The sequence below is a fragment of the Strigops habroptila genome, chromosome 4, assembly GCF_004027225.2.
Source record: "Strigops habroptila isolate Jane chromosome 4, bStrHab1.2.pri, whole genome shotgun sequence".
Classification (NCBI taxonomy): Eukaryota; Metazoa; Chordata; class Aves; order Psittaciformes; family Psittacidae; genus Strigops; species Strigops habroptila.
Window position 1 is genome coordinate 69,116,838 of NC_046358.1, and position 16,923 is coordinate 69,133,760.

General features: G+C 52.0%; 1 protein-coding gene across 1 annotated transcript in view; it reads right to left on the bottom strand.

Annotated features, from left to right (window-relative positions):
- Positions 1–2,914: 2,914 nt before the first annotated feature.
- The window catches only part of RAB40C (RAB40C, member RAS oncogene family), a 39,191-nt gene continuing 25,182 nt past the window's right edge, over positions 2,915–16,923 (bottom strand). The window contains exons 5-7 of the mRNA XM_030481424.1: positions 9,254–9,331; positions 8,613–8,835; positions 2,915–5,914 (exon numbers count right to left, since the gene is read on the bottom strand). Coding sequence (XP_030337284.1) covers positions 5,634–5,914; positions 8,613–8,835; positions 9,254–9,331 — 582 coding nt within the window. The 3' untranslated portion in view covers positions 2,915–5,633. The remainder of the gene's footprint in view (positions 5,915–8,612; positions 8,836–9,253; positions 9,332–16,923) is intronic.

A 16,923-nucleotide genomic window follows, 5' to 3' on the forward strand; every position in this document is an offset into this window, starting at 1 on the left:
CAGGCTGTGCCTCCAGAGCTGGAAGCCAGCCCCATGGGATGGCTCCTCATGCTGCACCCTGGCTGCAACCATCCCCCAGAGTACATTCTGCAGCCGGCCCTGAGCTGGCCCTGGCTCCCCAGCCAGTTTCCCCTGGTCCCTGGTGAGACTGACCTGCAGCAGGAACACTTCACAGTGTTTTGGGAGCATTAACTCTTGCCTCAGCTCCTGCAAAGCAGCAAACCCACCCAAAGGGGTTTTGCCCTGGGGTCTCCAGCCCCTGCTCCACAGTGCTGTGAATTGGGGGGCAGGTGGTGGAGGGGACAAAGAAAAGGGGGGAACCCAACCCAAACCCACCCGCACCCCAGAGGTCCTTGTGCACTGTTCAGTGCCCCCCCCAGTCCATGGCTCCTGGAGGAAGCCCTGTTGCACTGGAGCAGGCGTTTTGGAGGCTCTCAACATCTGCCATGCTGCTCTGTGCTTGGGCTCCCCAGGTACCTCAAATGCCGGAGCAGGCAGCAGCTTGCCATGACCACACGTGGAGAGCTGGAGTGTGTCCCATGGTCCATTGTTTCAAGGCCAAGCAGCCACCCAAGGGTGTGGCTGGCCCTGGGTGCAGAGTGGAGGTTACGCTGCCCCAGGATGCTCATGGGGAGGCTGCTGAGATGTTTTGCAAACACGGAATTGCATCAGGTCAGCCTGACCCTGCCTGCTCCATCCAGCCAATCCCAGACACTGGCTGCCTCCAGCAGCATTCCACATGGAGACCCCCGGCCCCCAGAACCACTTGCTCTGGCAGGGTGCAGGCTGCCACAGCACCTTGCTCCCCAGGGATGCACCTGAGCCACATTGGGGTGCCCCGGGGTTCTCTGAAGGTGCTGGAGCAGGAGGGAAGGGGGAAAGGAAAACCTGGAGCCTAGCTTTTGCCCACCCCTGTCTGGGGTGCATGCGGTCACAGCAACATGGTCTAGGAAGATGCTGGTGCTGGGGTTTGGGTTGGCTCCTGCCCCAGAAGCCCCTCTGTGGAGCTACGGGAGCAGCCCTTGAGGGGCGGACCATGTCCCACACCAGAGCCTGAGATGCCTCGTCCTTGTGTCACTGAGATCAGAGTCAGCCAGAGGGATGCCAAGTAGTTGGAAATGCAGCTCCCAATGGCTTGAGACCCTCACTCACACCTAGGGACCCTGCCCAGCCTCTTCTGCAGCAGAGGATGAAAGAAAACCCCATCCCTCGCAGTGTTTAAGGCCAGGCTGGACGGGGCTTGGAGCAACCTGGTCGAGTGGAAGGTGTCCCTGCCCGTGGCAGGGGGTTAGAACTGGATGAGCTTTAAGGTCCCTTCCAACCCAAACCAGTCTGGGATTCTGTGACTCAAAAGTGACTCTCACCACTCTGGCCAAGCCCAGGACACTTTCACCATCTAAAGGAGCCAAAACTTCAGCCTCTCCCGAACTTCATCTCTGCATCCAAGCTCCCACCGCAGCCCAAATGGGGAATTCCTGGGGTCGCTTTCAAAGAGCCCAGACACAGATGCAAGTTTTATGTCTAATCTCCCCGCTCCAAGCGAGGGGAGCACAGGAAGGGGCTCAGCACCCTGTCCTGGAGCAAAGGGCACCCTGCCACAGCCCCCCTGCACCTCAAAGGGCTCCTGCCCCACCAGTGCACCCATGGGCAAGGGCAGCCGCATTGTCAAGCATCTGTCTCAGGTGCAGGTCACCGTTCCTTGTGACGGGCCCCATGGTGGACCCTGCATGGCACAACCCTGTAGGGGACAGCAGGACCAACCTGATCCTTCAAATGGGGAAGGTGGGTTGGGAGAAGCACACTCAACAGGGAAAGACCTGAAGCAGCCCAGAGCAACCTGCTCCTTCCTCCTCCTTTCCCAAGGATCAAGGGCCCCCATAAGCTCTCGAAGCCTCTGCTCCCAGGTTCAGGCTGGGCACTGTTGTCTCCCCCTGCTCTTCCCAAGCAGAGGCAGCTCTGCTATAACTGGCCCCGGCTGTCCATACCCACCTGAAACCACACACAGCCTTTGTGTCTGCTGGTGAGAGGGAGCAGACACTTCCAGAACCCCCCTGAAAAGGGGAAAGGGAAAAAAAAGGCTCTTCCCTGACCAGGCTTTCACCTTAGCTCCAGGGTTTTCCAGGCTGCAGACACTATCTCATTTCCCCCCTGCCCCCTCCCTGCCCTGGCAATTACTACTTAAGCTGTTAAAACAAGCGTGGCTGGTCTGGTACGAAGTGGAAAATATGATCCCAGGGAAGCGAGCAGGCAGGGAAAACGGAGGTCAAGGGGAGGTGGGCTGCAAGTGGCAGAGACGAGGATCAGGCAAGGAAAAGTCTCCCTGCACCCAGGAGCAAAGCCCCTGCGCTGGGGCTCCTGGACACGGGTGCGCCGAGTTCCCCGCGGCACCTTCTCCATTTCAAAGTCCCGCTGATCCCAGGCTGGCTTCCAGCTTGTTCCAGTCCGGGCTGGGTGGGTGAAACTCACCGCTCCCCAGCATCGCCCGGGCTCAAAGAGGCAAGTTAAGGCTTCAGTTGTACTTGCAAAACCTGTCCCTGTGTAGCCAGGACCGAGCACAGCCCCGCACAAGCTGCAGCCACCTACATGACTAAACGCATTGCCAACATGTCTGCGCTTTCTTAGAGCTCCACTATCCAAACCTCAGCCATTCTCTAAAAAAGGCAGGTAGAGTAAGAACAGATTTAGCTTCTGCTTGATCACAGAAGGGCAAAACCCCACCAGGCCCAGGAATCATGATTTTTAGGAGCCCCCAGAACCTGTAACCCAAGCTGTTTCATGGATGATCTGGAAGTGGCAACACACACTTGCACCACAGCAGCCCCAAATCCCCACCTTTGGGCACAACTCCCACCTTTTCCTTTCAACCTCTTCCCAGCCTGCCCCAAAACTGATCCAACTTCTCCACCATGGGTAGTTCAAAACAACAACAACAAAAAAAAGACTTTAATTTATACAAAACAAACCCATGTAGAATCAGTTGAACAACATTGACTGTACAAAGGAATAAAAAAATAAAAGGATAGTCCAAAAACAAACCCCCAAAACCCAACTCAGGAATGGTACAAGTGTTGGAGAGCAGCTACAGACTAGTGTTGACATCAGATGCAAGAATCTTTTCCTTTTAAATTAACAACAACAACAAAAAGTGTTTTTGCTGAGCAATTGCTCCAGGTGGATCTTCCCTCCTCACTACAGCCAGGATCCTTTGAGACCTTACAGGGTGGGAAAACAAGAAATCAAGTGCAGGGAAAAGGGCATGGGGAGGTGCCACGCATGGCAAAGCCAAACCAAGAAGAGGTGCATCCTGTTTCCCAGCCACGCAGCAGCTCTGTGGGTGCAGGGAGGAAGCCTTCACCCCTCTTCGCTCCCCTTGCCTGGGGGAAGCCCAGGGTGCTGTTTTCCAGGAGAAGTCACCCTGCTTCTATGGTGCCCATCACCTGTTGGCCGTATATCCCCGGGCTGCCAAGCCAGCGATTGTCTTCTGCTGCGTGTCAAGTGGTGGGAAGCAGGTGCTGGCCACCCCAGACAGGTTCTCCAAATCCCCCGGCCTCTGTGCCACCGCGCCAGGCCCGGCTGTGGCTTTGCTCTGGAGCCAAACCACCACTACAAAGGATTCTTCTCCCCCCTCCATCTGCCTGGGGTTTAATTCTCTCCTCGCTCATTTGAGCTGGGCACTAAAGCATGCTAGAGATGAGCCAAGAGGCCTGACCCCTGTATTGTATCTTGTTCTATAGAGCTGGGAGGGGAAAGCCTCCTTCACCTCCAGGTTGCTTGGGGAAGGAGACGTTCCACATGGAGGGATGTGCCCCTGGCTGCTGCCTGAAGAGAGTGGGTCCATCGGCCGTGGAGGAGCCGCCACGGCTTCATTCTGCCCGTGCAATGCAACAAGCTGCTCTGGGGGTGGAGAAGAGCCAGGCCAGGCCTTGAGGAGTTGCTAACACCAGGAGGGAGATGGCAGCACTGCACCGGCTGGGCTCCTCATTGAGGAGCACGAGGAAAAGCAGTTCGCTTCCTACCACACTACTCACAATCTACACATCCTGGCTGCTCACAAGGATCTGTCGAGGATCGCTTAGTCCCAATGCCAAGCTTTTGAAATAAAGGCTAGGTGTTGTTTCCAAGGTTCCAGGTGAATTTCCAGCCCAGGTCAGCCATGGGATGAAGCCAGGGAAGCACACTGCACTTGCTTGACAGAAGATCTCCCACAGCACGTGCACACCACAAGCCACTGAGCACAATCCAGAGCAAAGCAGTTTGCATTCCTGATTCCCTGGGGCTGCCATGATGGGACTTGTGGGTCGCTGGTCTCCCCCACACAAACCTTTCACCTTTTCTCAGTCCCTGCTCCTACATGCTCCAGTGGGAAAAGCTGCTTCTGTCCTTTCCCCACTTTCATCCAGGAGGAGCCACAGCAACACTACCTTGGGCAGAGCGTCTTTGGAAAATCAAAGCAAGAGCAGCCAGGATTGAGGGGCTGGTGCATGGGGATGTTGCGGATGGAGGGCTCTGGAAGTGGTGGCTGAGGTTTTGCAGCAATAAGGGACAAAATTCAGTGGTTTTCCTCTGCCTTGGGCATGATGCTTCCAGCCTCTGCTCCTCAGCCCCCACATTCCACATGTCAGAAGGTGCAAAGCGAGCACAGCATCAGTCTGACCTCAGAGCTGCCAAAAACAAGCCAAGACCCTGGCCCCTCTGCTCTGCCCCTTGAGCCATTCACACCCCATCCTGCCTTTGGAAACTTTAGGGAATGATGGGAATAAAGCAGCTTGGGGTGGGTTACACATGCATCTTTCTTTCCTTCTGCATACGTAGTATTTAACCCCCCCCCCCAGCACAAGCCCAGGTAGTGATTTAAAGTCTCTTAAAGCATTTGGGTATTTTTGTTGGGAAATCCTCCACTTTTCCCCTTTTGCTGACACTGGGAAAGTTAATCCAGTGCTCGTATGTACATGGCTGCATAAAATTCTGACTGCCTCTTAAAAAAAACTTTAAAAAACAAGTGATATATATATATGTATAATATTTACATAAATAAATGAAGGAGGCAAGTCGACTGCTCCCTCCCCTTCTCATTGGCCAACTCTTGCCTTGTTTTCCTTCTGGTTTTTGGCAACAGCAGATTAACATCCCAGTGAAAACTGTCATTAGTCCTCTGTCCCTGTTTTTCTCTTTTGTTTTCCCTACATCCAATGATCACTATTGCACCAGCAATCTGTTCAGGAGTCCAAGAGTTAAAGCTGCAGCACAGACTCTCCTTGCGTACTCCCTTAAGCCTCTCAATCTTCCATTAAATCCTTTTCTCCATTGAGCCTGAATGAGCTTTTTTCCCCCTTCCCCCCTCCCCAAGCCGGCAGCTGCTGAATTTTCCACCCCAGGCCGAGAGGCAAAGCCCAAAAGCATTCTTGGAGGGTCACTTGGCAGATCCTCTCCCCGCCAGTGCTGAGATCCAGCCGGCACCACGCTTCCTACGCGAAGCCAAAACTGTGAGCATGTTCCTAATGCTGGTGTGTGCCATTGGGAAAGCGAGCACGGCCCATCCGGAGGGATCCAGTGGCAAAGGGGTCAGTGTGCAAAGAGCTGTACATCGGAGGGTGGGTGCGGACACAGCAGAAGCTCACGGGGTGTCCATCCTGCTAGGAGATCTTGCAGTTGTTGCGTGAGCAGTTCTGTGGGGGGCTCTGGGGCGGGCGGATGGATTTGGATCTCTTCAAGCTGTTCCCTTTGCTGCTGCTCCCACCACCACTGCTGGCCAAGGAGTAGGACCGGCCGTGCATCATCACCGCGTTCATCCCGTTGGCCATCGAGAAGGACTTCAGGTGACTCTTGATGGTGACGGGCAAGGGCAGCTTGTCGATGAGATGGACCGGGGTGCAGGAGACGATGGCTCGGCAGCACAGGTCCTGTAAGCTGAACACTGGTGGGAGGAAAAACCAGACAGTCAAGAGACAACAGATTTCAAGGACTGCCTCCTCCCCACAACTATTCCTTATGCTGCACAGTTCTTGTTCCTTTGGGGAGAGACAATAATAAGGATTGAGGTTGCTGAATAAAAGCCTGTAACGGGGAGCAGATTAGTTGAGCAAAAATTTGGGAAACCCAAGGTAAGCTCTGCTGTTGGAGACATTTCGCAAGACACCAGCTTTGGTGTCAACACAGGGCTTAGACACTGCCACCCCTCCTCCTCGCACAGTGCCTGGGCAAGCAAAGGCCTGCTTTCACTCATAGAATCCTGGAATGGTTTGGGTTGGAAGAGACCTTAAAGCTCATCCAGTTCCAACCCCCTGCAAAGGGCAGGGACACCTTCCGCTAGACCAGGTTGCTCCAAGCCCCGTCCAACCTGGCCTTGAACTGGAGACAGTTCAGCCTGTCTCCAGAGGAGAGCTGCTCCAGCCCTCGCAGCATCTCCGTGGCCTCCTCTGGACTCGCTCCAACAGCTCCATGTCCCTCTTGTGTTGTTGCCCCAGAGCTGGATCAGGACTGCAGGGGGGACCTCCCCAGAGCGCAGCAGAGGGGGAGAATCCCCTCCCTCGACCTGCTGCTCATGCTCTGGGGATGCAGCCCAGCACACAGCAGGTTCTGGGCTCAAGTGCTCACTGAAGCCGGGTCATGGGGAGCAGCTGCTCATCGACCAACATCCCCAAGTCCTTCTCCTCAGGGCTGCTCCATTCAGCCTCCCCCAGCCGGTGTTTATGCTGGGAATTGCCCCAGCCCAGGGGCAGAACCTTGCACTTGGCCTCGTAGAACTTCATGAGGTTCACACTAGCCCACCTCTCAAGCCTGTCCAGGTCCCTCTGGATGACACCCCACCAGACACTTGGCTTCTCAAGCTGTCATTTGGCAACCAGAAGGACATGCCCAGGGAAGGAGGCAACTGGTTCAGCAAGTCCCACTGCAGGACAGTCTCACGTTGGACCTGCTCAGGGAGCAGCAGCCACAGAGCCTGGAGCCAGCTCTCTGCAGAGCGCCTGCAGCAACAGAGGCCCCAGAGGGCCAGAAGAAGATTCAGCCCTTTCAGGCTTTCCAGCGTCCTCGTAGCTCGGCGTACACGTGAGCCTGCTTTGGAAAGTCTGCTTGGAGCGGATATCCCAGCAAGCGGCCACACGAGGGCACGCTTCCACCTCCAGCCTGCAGTGAAACCCACACTGCCATCCCCAGGCAGGCAGCCCCCAGTCATGGAATCCCAGACTGGTTTGGGCTGGAAGGGACCTTAAAGCTCATCCAGTTCCAACCCCCTGCCATGGGCAGGGACACCTTCCACTAGAGCAGGTTGCTCCAACCCCCGTGTCCAACCTGGCCTTGAACACTGCCAGGGATGGGGCAGCCACAGCTTCTCTGGGCAACCTGTGCCAGCGCCTCAGTACCCTCATAGGGAAGAGCTTCTGCCTAAGAGCTCATCTCAGTCTCCCCTCTGGCAGGTTAAAGCCATTCCCCCTTGTCCCGTCCCTACAGGCCCTTGTCCAAAGCCCCTCTCCAGCTTTCTTGTAGCCCCTTCGGGCACTGGGAGCTGCTCTAAGGTCTCCCCTTAAGGAGCCTTCTCTTCTCCAGGCTGAACCAGCCCAGCTCTCTCAGCCTGTCTTCAGAGCAAGAGCTGCTCCAGCCCTCTGATCATCTTTGTGGTAGCAGCTACTCAAATCACCTGCCTAAGCAGAACTCAACATTGTTCATTACTCCATTAAGGCTGCAGCTTTGCTGTAAAAAGGGAGCCCACCCCCAAGCAGACAGCCTCTGCTGCACAGGCAGCAGTTACAAGTCCTGCCTCAGGAGCTGGTTCAGGAGAGGTCTGTGAATGCAACACAGTTCCTGCTCACCATCCCCCCACGAGCTGGAGACGGTGGCATGGCAGCCAGACCAAGGGCAGAGGCCTAGGCAGAAGGGTTGGTGATGGGCGCTGGCAATTAGGATTGTCTCTTCCTTGTGAGCAGGAACTGAGGATCCGTACGAAGGCAGGTCACCCCAGAGTGCAGGTCACCCCAGAAGTGGGGCACACTGCTGCCTCCAGCCAGGAATGGGGGACCCAAGACTATTTGCTTCAAACCCAGCAGGCTGAGGGATACCATGGACTCTGCTCATAGTCTGCCACATTGCAGCACATGCACCTGGATATATGGAATGTTCCAGCCCACTGCTGTGTGCCAACAGCAGGGATGCGATTCAGTCCCTCTCAGCTCCCTGGGCTCACTTTGCTTCCCCTTACCTCCAAAACAGGAGACACAGGCTCAGGCAAGGGGGAGGACAGAGGTACTTATGCTTGGATTCATTCCATGCAGGCATTTGATTGAAGTACTTTCAAGTTGGGAGCTTAACTGCACTCAGCCTCATCCAGAATAAGTGGAGAGCCGCAGGATGCCCCGGAGCAATTCAGATCCTAGACATGCTCAACTGCCCTCTGGAGCTGCCCATCCCTCACCACTGCCTGCCGGGTTCCTGCACCCGTACAGGCAGCTTCTTGTGGCTCAGCTTCAACTTGTTTGACCTGAAGCATTTCTCCATGTCAGGTGCTTTCACAGATCCCACAGTTTCTAATAACACACCTCCCACCTAGGCAGACAGCCCTTTCCCTCCATTTCAGCTCTCCTGCCTTCCCCACATGGAGCATCTTCCTCACTACTGACCTCTGTTGGGTCTCCAGATCTTCTCCATGCCGTGGCGCATGAGGACGATTCGGGACAGCTCTGTGAAGGACTCGATGACGTTGAAGTTGCACAGGGGGCTGACCTCAAAAAACGTCATGCAGTTCTTCTCGGCATAGGCCCGGGCCTGCTCTGTTGGCACTTGCCTCTTGAAGGCAAGGTGCAGCCTGTTTCCCACCAGGATCCGAGGGACACCTGGGGCATGCTTTAGAAAAGGAAAGAAGTGGAGAAATCATGGCTTGTCCCTGATGGGTAATGGCGGCCTACACCCAGTATTCTGCTGAGCTGCAATAGCAGTAAAGGGCGAAGAAATAGGAAATGCTCTGTGACCGAGAGGAACTGCCAAGCAGAATTACTAGATGATGAGGAAGACCAATTTATCCCCCCCACAGGCCATTTTAGAGGGAACCTTCCCCTCTCTCTTGACCATTCCCAAGCCCTTTCCTACTACTTGATTACACAGAGGTGGAGGGTTATCCCCTTGGTTTGCTTATTATCAAACAGCCATCGTTTCCTCTTCATAGCAGAGCCATGCTTGTCCCCACATCAGAGGTGGCACCTCAGATGATACCTCCCCAGAAGTTTGCTGCAGACCACTGCACATGTTCTTCCATGTAACTTACCTCATCTATTTCCTTTATCCATCGATCTATCCCATCGAAGGACCAGCGATTAGTGATGTCGTACACCAAGAGAATGCCCTGGTGGAAGAAAACCAGGAGCAATCAGGAAGCTTCATAGTAGACAAAATGAAAGGGACATCACCTCCATATACAGAAACCAAAAGGCAGAGGGCCAGAACATTGTTCCAGATACACTATTTGTGTGTTTGCTAGGGCAAAAATTGAGACAAGAGGTCTGTACTAACACTGTCCCAGGCTATCAGGGAAGGTTTTACTCCTGTTTTGGCTTGAACATCCCCTAAATCATTCTGAAAGCAGCAATCTCTGTGAAGGAGGAGGAACTGCCTTGGTGACTGTGTATCTGGAGGAGCAAAACACACCCTCCTCCTGTCACAATCCGATACAAACTCACAAAGGCAGAAACAAGTCTTTTTCTTTCCCTCTTACGCATTCAGTGGTGGGATGGCAGTGCAACGTGATGAAGCTAATGAAGCACACCCATCTTCAGCAGGTTTTCCCTCTCCAGAACCTGTCTCATTCTGTTGTCCCTTTGCTGTCACTGCCACACTGACAGAGAATGAAGGTAGCACAGCAATGTTGGGACACCCAGAGCGTCAGAGCAAAGGTCTCACTGTAGGACCTTTCCCTCTGCCCTTTCTTCTACAGCACCCTCAGGCCCACACTGATTTTTCCTGACCACCACCCACATCCACAACTTGCTTCCCTTACACTCTCGAGGTACAGCACAATGAGCTGGCAACCAGGACAGGGAAGTCCATGCTTGTGATGACATGGAGCAGCACTTGATGACATGGAGTCTGCACCTTCACCCCAAGCCTGGCTAGTAGGACTCAGGACCACAACCACACTGCTGGCCACCACACAGGTCCACAGCAACTCCTATCAAATGAGCTTTCCTTGAATCAAAGTACTTCTGAGGACAGACACAAGGAAAGTAGGCTGTGCACAGCCCTGCAGGCACACAACCCAGCACATCAGGAGATGCCTCTCAGGACCAGTTGGGCACATACAACATTTAGAGAGTTGTCTCAAGCAGCAGCCTTCCTGCAGCTCTCCCATTTTTTTTCTGACTTGTTGTCACTCCCTTCTTTGCAATCAATCAAGGACATTTCAAGTGACAACAGGCACTTCAAGGTTACTCTACAGAAGACGCCTGAAACGGGAACTACAGAGGAACAGATGATCTTGCACTGCAAGAGGCAACAGCATGTCTGGAAACAAGCGTGGGATGAAACCCAGCAGCAGTGAGACTAAGCTAAGGGCAAACCAAACCAACCCGAGCTGGACTCCAGGATAACAGATCATTTAGCAGCAAGCTCAGCAGAACCAGCCTTCTCTGAATCAGGGGTATCCTCCAGGAACAGCCATCCCCTATGGCAAGCAGTAGAAATACTGAGCTGGCAAAGGAAAGTCTCAGCTGGCAGCCTAGTCCTCCCTAGGAGATGCCTAGATACAGCACAGAGAAGGAGCAAGCTGACAAACCGTCCAGCTTCTGTCCTGCTACATGGCAGAGACTGTCAAGCATCCTCCAAACAGTGGAATTGTTCCTTTATTCATTGAAATGGAAGATCCACTACACAGATGGGAATCGCAAACTACTCAGTCCTCCTGCCAACGCTGCTGCCAAAGCCTGTGATGAGCTAGGGGAAGCCTGTATAGAGCCATGCATGTGATATACCTCAGGTTTATGAAAAAATAATCATCAGCATGAGATCTAGAGCATGCAAGAATAATAAATACTAGGACATCTGAGCCACAAAGGCACTTGAAACCTCATAGTAAAGTCATGTCCTGAGCTGGCACTCAAAGTGCTCCCTACGACCGGAAAAGCAGCCTTTCCCCAAGCACACTGGGTGTGCCTGGACATTGTTTGCCTTTCTCACAGCTCTTTCAGAATAAGCAGCTTTCACAAAGCCTGCCCAGTGTTATTGTTTTGAAAAGCCTGGGTCAGAACAATTCTGATTCTGGAGTTTTATCCACAGCGCTTCCAGTCCAGGCAGCCACTCTCCAGGCAGAGCTTGCTGCTTCTGTCCTTGCTGGCCCTCCAGCACCTCTGCGTCTGCGCTTATACCACGTGCACGAAGGCTCAAATGTACAAAAAAAAGGGAAAGGGAGAGGGTACAAAAGGCAAGTCACAGGTAGTGGGCTGGCTTTCATCTTTGATAGCCCAACATGAAGAGCGAGCCCTTCAAAGTTTGGATTTAAAGTTGTTCTGAGCACCCTGACAGTGAGTTCTCATAACTGCAGTAGTATCTGTGGGGTGGGCAGAGCGGATGCGTCTTCAGTTTCCTCCAAGAAAAGCCCGCAGCTCGTGCCTAGAGTCAGAATTCTCTGTCATTTCTAGAACAGTCAAAACACTTCCTTCTCAAAAAGGAGGGAGGTTGGAGCATGGGAGGTTGGGTTTGTTTTGGAGGAGAAGAGAATCAGTTTCTCCTAGGTTTAGATAGGAAAAAGTAAGAAGTAGTGGTTTTCCAGAATTAAAAAACTCCACAAACCAAGAACCCAATCAAGAAATACCCACTACCAGGATACAGCACATTTTAGGAGGGGAGAAAGATAAAAAAGAGAGACTCTGAGCTCTCTTTCAATTGCTGTAATATTTATTTTGACTTGCAGCTTCCAAGGCTGCATGTATGAATGAATGAGAGTCAGGAAATAAAGCAAAAAGTTTGGTGACTCCCTTCCAAGACAAACGGCCAGCAAGTGAAATAAAGTCTATTTATCTCAGTTCTGGATTGACAAGTTCCTTTAGCCAAGAGAAACAGACCCAAAGCCTAGGTTGTGAAGGCTGCTTCTGCCAGAAATATGCTCTAGGAGGAGAGAGCTTTTAAGCTTGCTGGCAACTGCTGCCTGCATCTTCTTTAAATAGGAAGGAGGATAAAACATCAGGAAAACCAGAGCCCAAGGTTCTCAGAAGCAGGGTGCAAGGTCAAGATCATGACTTGAGGAACACGCTGTCTGCCAGCTTACCCTCCAAGTCATAACACAGCTCCATGCACGCACATTTAGGGTCAAGATTGTCAAGGAAAGCTTCCCAAAGGTCAGAAGATTCCATGGCCAAGTTGTCTAATGCCTTGCTGCTGTCCTCATCCTCCCCAGCACAGGTATTAGACCAGCTTTACTGTAACTCAGCAGAGGACAGAGGAAGCTGTCTTAAAAACAGCTCCTGGTGCTGCCAGATAACCTCGTACATCTTCCAAGTAGCACTGGCATGCTCCAGATGTCACGTTTCCAAAGCACACATCCCAAATATACTTTGTCATGACCATTTTCTCCCCTAAAGAGAACAGCACAGATGTGCACGTAGAGAGGGAGCTGGCTCCATTGCTGCAGACAGCTTGAAGTAAGATCTGTTGGGTTTTTTTCAGGTTTTGTAAAGTCTCCTTTGGAATAATGTGCACAGAATTCTAATTTCCTCAGGTAGACAAATGAACAGGTTCCCATTTGCAGCCAAAATTATTCTGTAAGTGCCTAGATGGCTGTCAACACCTTATCATCTCCATACCCCTCGATTCCGAGTTTCACAAAGCACCTTTGTAAGCACTATGTACCCTGGGTTCCACCAGCAGGAAATGAGGAGCTGCACACTCAGGTTCTCAGATCCAGGGTATTGTGGACTCTTCACCAACCCTCCACCAGTCTTTCTTCCTTATCTCCTCCACCTGCCTATAGGCCTCTGTGCGAGGTAGACTGACTGGACTTGTCCCCACGACTGTTTCAGGTCTTTTCACAACTGGATTTTCAAACTTCATTTCCACACTACTGGGATCAGCATGGCCCCAAGCACACCAGCAACAGGAATTTCCACATTACTATGAAGTTAGTGAACAAGAAACATGAAGAGATCACAGAATCCCAGACTAGTTTGGGTTGGAAGGAACCTTAAAGCTCAGCCAGTTCCAACCCCTGCCATGGGCAGGGACACCTTCCACTAGAGCAGGTTGCTCCAAGCCCCTGTGTCCAACCTGGCCTTGAACACTGCCAGGGATGGGGCAGCCACAGCTTCTCTGGGCAACTTGTGCCAGTGCCTCAGCACCCTCACAGGGAAGAACTTCTGCCTAATGTCCAATCATTATGACAAGACCGAGTCTGAGGAGATTCATTTCGATGCTGGCAGCCAGTGTCATTGTATCCAGCAGCATATGTGGATGCTTATTCTGCCAAAACCCAAAACTGTTTTCAGCAGGAGCTTACAAAGATCTGCCCAGATAATCAAGGTGAGTGTGTGCGAAGCATCAGCTCTATCTGCTTGCTGCAGCTTTAGACCAGGCTTATAAGTTTTTAAAGGTGAGGGACAAGCAGCATGCTCACCCATCAGTGCAATGCAGGCTTCTCCAAAAAGGCTTCTCAGATGCTTTAGGAGCTGGATCTCCAGCAGCTTGCACAAGCACACAAGAACACTGATGGGAGCAAGCAAGGACTCACATGACTGCCAGAGACCTGAACTCAATGCAGGCAGATGCCAGGGTGGCCAGGAAAGTGTCACTCACTGGTATTCTCCACTGATGGAAAAAAGCTGTTGCTGAAGAAGCCTGTCAGACCCCTCTGGACTGGATTTCTCTGGCCCACAGGATGAGATAAACCATAAACAAGACCCAGCACTGACAGCAACCAGAACACTTTGTCTCTCCTGCCTGCTCTTTCAGAGCTACGCTTGGTCAGGGCTTTCCAGCTGGCACCTCAAGCCTTGCCTTATGGGCAATTACATCCTGCTGCCAAACCATATCCCAATGGGCTAACACATTGCAGGGGTTTATTTATCACTGAGCTTTTGATAACAATTCTGGCATGCAGGGAAGGCTCCTCCAACAGCCGGACAAACAGAGGCAGGTAAGGCATTTACAGCAACCACTATAGCCTTAAGGTAGAGCAGAGCCCACGTCTCAGAGTCTGCTGAGCTGCCAGAAAAGTCACTGCCTTCCTGGATACTAAAAGCCCTGAGCAGGACAAACAGCAGCTACTCAAATCACCTGCCTAAGCAGAACTCAACAATATTCATTACTCCTGCAGCTTTGCTCTAAGATCTGAGCATCATTCAGTGATTCCTGTAGATGGTCTGAATCAATTCACGAAGGACGTTCTGTATCACACTGTCTGGGAAGAGCTGGCAAGCCACATTTGCAGAAACAGTTTAAATCACTGGCACATGAGGACATCAGGAATGATTCTAGCACTGCTTCTTCCTTGCTAGATCAGAAAGCAACATCATATCTCTTTCTCCCCTCTGTGATGACTTGGAATAGCTTGTATTTGCTCACAGCAGCCAGAAGAGCCACAGCTGCACCAACAGTTGAGATCAGCGGCCAGCTCTGCTGTTGGCGTGATAAGAGACCTTAAAGCCAAGCAGAAGAAGCCAAAGAGCAGAAATTGAAGAGCAAACCAAAAGATTTCTGCAGCACCTTCAAGCATCACTAAATACCCTTCACCATACCCTGCGCTGTGACAGTGAATATAAAAATCCTTCTGCAACACAGCAAGCTCCAGACTCCACCAGTTTACTCTGCAGGTTGCAACACTACTGGGTTTCCGTCTTCACCCTCCCTGACCCTGCAGTCACCATGACGTGTCCTGCACTCTCCCAGCCTCATCAGTGCCTACAGGCCAGTGCTCTGCTATCCCAGACACAACTGCTCCTCTTTTGCCCCAAAGTGAGACCCCGAAGCAATTGGGTGAGGACCTGCTGGGCCAGCAGACCCTAAGAGGAAAGGGATCATGAAAGCAGCTGTGATAAGAAAGCAGCAGCTCAAACCCCAGGGAAGCAAGAAGAGAAAAAGAGGACAGTCCCAGGCACTTCAGTACGCCACAAGCCTCCATCTTTGATCCAAAGAGCCCATTGTATCCCTGATGTGATCAGACCAGCTAGGCAGGGCAGGGAGGAAAGGCAGGACACATCTGTGATCCTCACAGCAAATCCTGAGACACACACGGCTGGTCTGCCCTGGCTGAAAGAAGGGACTGGTCCTCATCTGAAGCCAGCTCACCCAGGGCAGTGAAGCTGTTTCACTTTGGCTGTTCTCAAGAGGAAGATACTCCTGCTGAACATGAAAGCCACATGTAGGCAGGCAAGTGGTGTGGAGCCTACACTGGGGAAGGCATTGAGGTGCTCAAGAAGAGTCTGTTCACTGAGGAGGGATGAGCCTGAAGTCCAGACTGAGCAATGCATGAGGCTGTGCTGGGGGGAAAGGAGAACTCCCGAGAAGGTCTGCTCCCTACATGGGGACTCTATCTCCACGTCCCAACCTCACAAGGGTTTACTTCAGAAGGTTCAATTCTTATCATTACACTTGAGAAGCAATATGTGTGTAAGTCAGGTGTGCTTCCCTTGCTTGAAGGCACTTTTCCTACCAGGTATTCTCTTAAGCATTGGCTATTCTGGGAGAAGCACCCTGTTCTCAGCCACCCCTGTAATGTCTGCAGGATGCAGAGGCCTCCTGCTCTCACAGCTAACCTGTCAAACTCATTTTTTTGTTTGGAAACACATTCTTCAACCTCCCCTTGTACTCCTTAAGTTCAGAGTCTCAGTCCTCTACTCAGTGAGGACCTTCTTCTAATTTTCAGTGTGAAAGTGCTCATGGCCAGCTGATACCAAGCCATTCTTGTATAAATATCTGCACGTTAAACAGAGCTTTTCTCACCCTGGCACCTCTCTTCTCTGCTCTGTTTATTCTTCCTGAGCTTTTGGCTTGCTAGGTTAAAAAAAAAAAAAAAAGCAGCCATTTCTCTTGCCTCCAACTGGATTTGCGTCAGGTTTCCTACAGCAGAAGTCTTGAAGCCTGATGACACCAAGACTGCAGAGAGGAAGGCAGACAGCTGAAGCAAAGAAGTGAGCACGCAGCATTAAATACATCTTGAAGAAATAAGAGAACTCAGGAGCATCTTATCTCCTTTCCCCTGAGACCACGCTGGGTTAAGTTGTGTTTATGCTAATGCTATGCCAGAAGAAGTTAGCTTCTGCATACTGAAAATAACTGGAGGTGTTGGAGTCCGTTCCTGCAGTCACGAAGGCATTTGATATGCAAAACAAACAGTCCTCTTGCTTTGCTTAACCATGGAGAGTTTAAATTAAGACACTGTCCTCATCCACTGAAAGATGTGGTGAGTTATTGAAAAGAGACAGTATCTGTGTTCCTGCTAACAGAGGAATATTGCTGTATCACCACATGGGAGCCAGTCACTTGGTGCCGAAACCTTTTACCAACCCATCTGGAGAAGACAGTACAAGGACGCAGGTCATTAGCCTGCAGGAGGCTTTGGATGCCAGAGAAGGACTCTTCATCAGGGACTGTAGCAATAGGACAAGGGGTGATAGGTTCAAACTTAAACAGGGGAAGTTCAGGTTAAATATACGGAAGAAGCTCTTCCCTGTGAGGGTGCTGAGGCGCTGGCACAGGTTGCCCAGAGAAGCTGTGGCTGCCCCATCCCTGGCAGTGTTCAAGGCCAGGTTGGACACAGGGGCTTGGAGCAACCTGCTCTAGTGGAAGGTGTCCCTGTCCATGGCAGGGGGTTGGAACTGGATGATCTTAAAGTCCTTTCCAACCCTAACTATTCTATGATTCTAAGCAGCGCTCACTTTTCACTGTGCTCATTTCATGAACACTTTCAGAGGGCAGTGGAGACATTTAACTTGGGAATTCCCCCTCCTCCTGCTT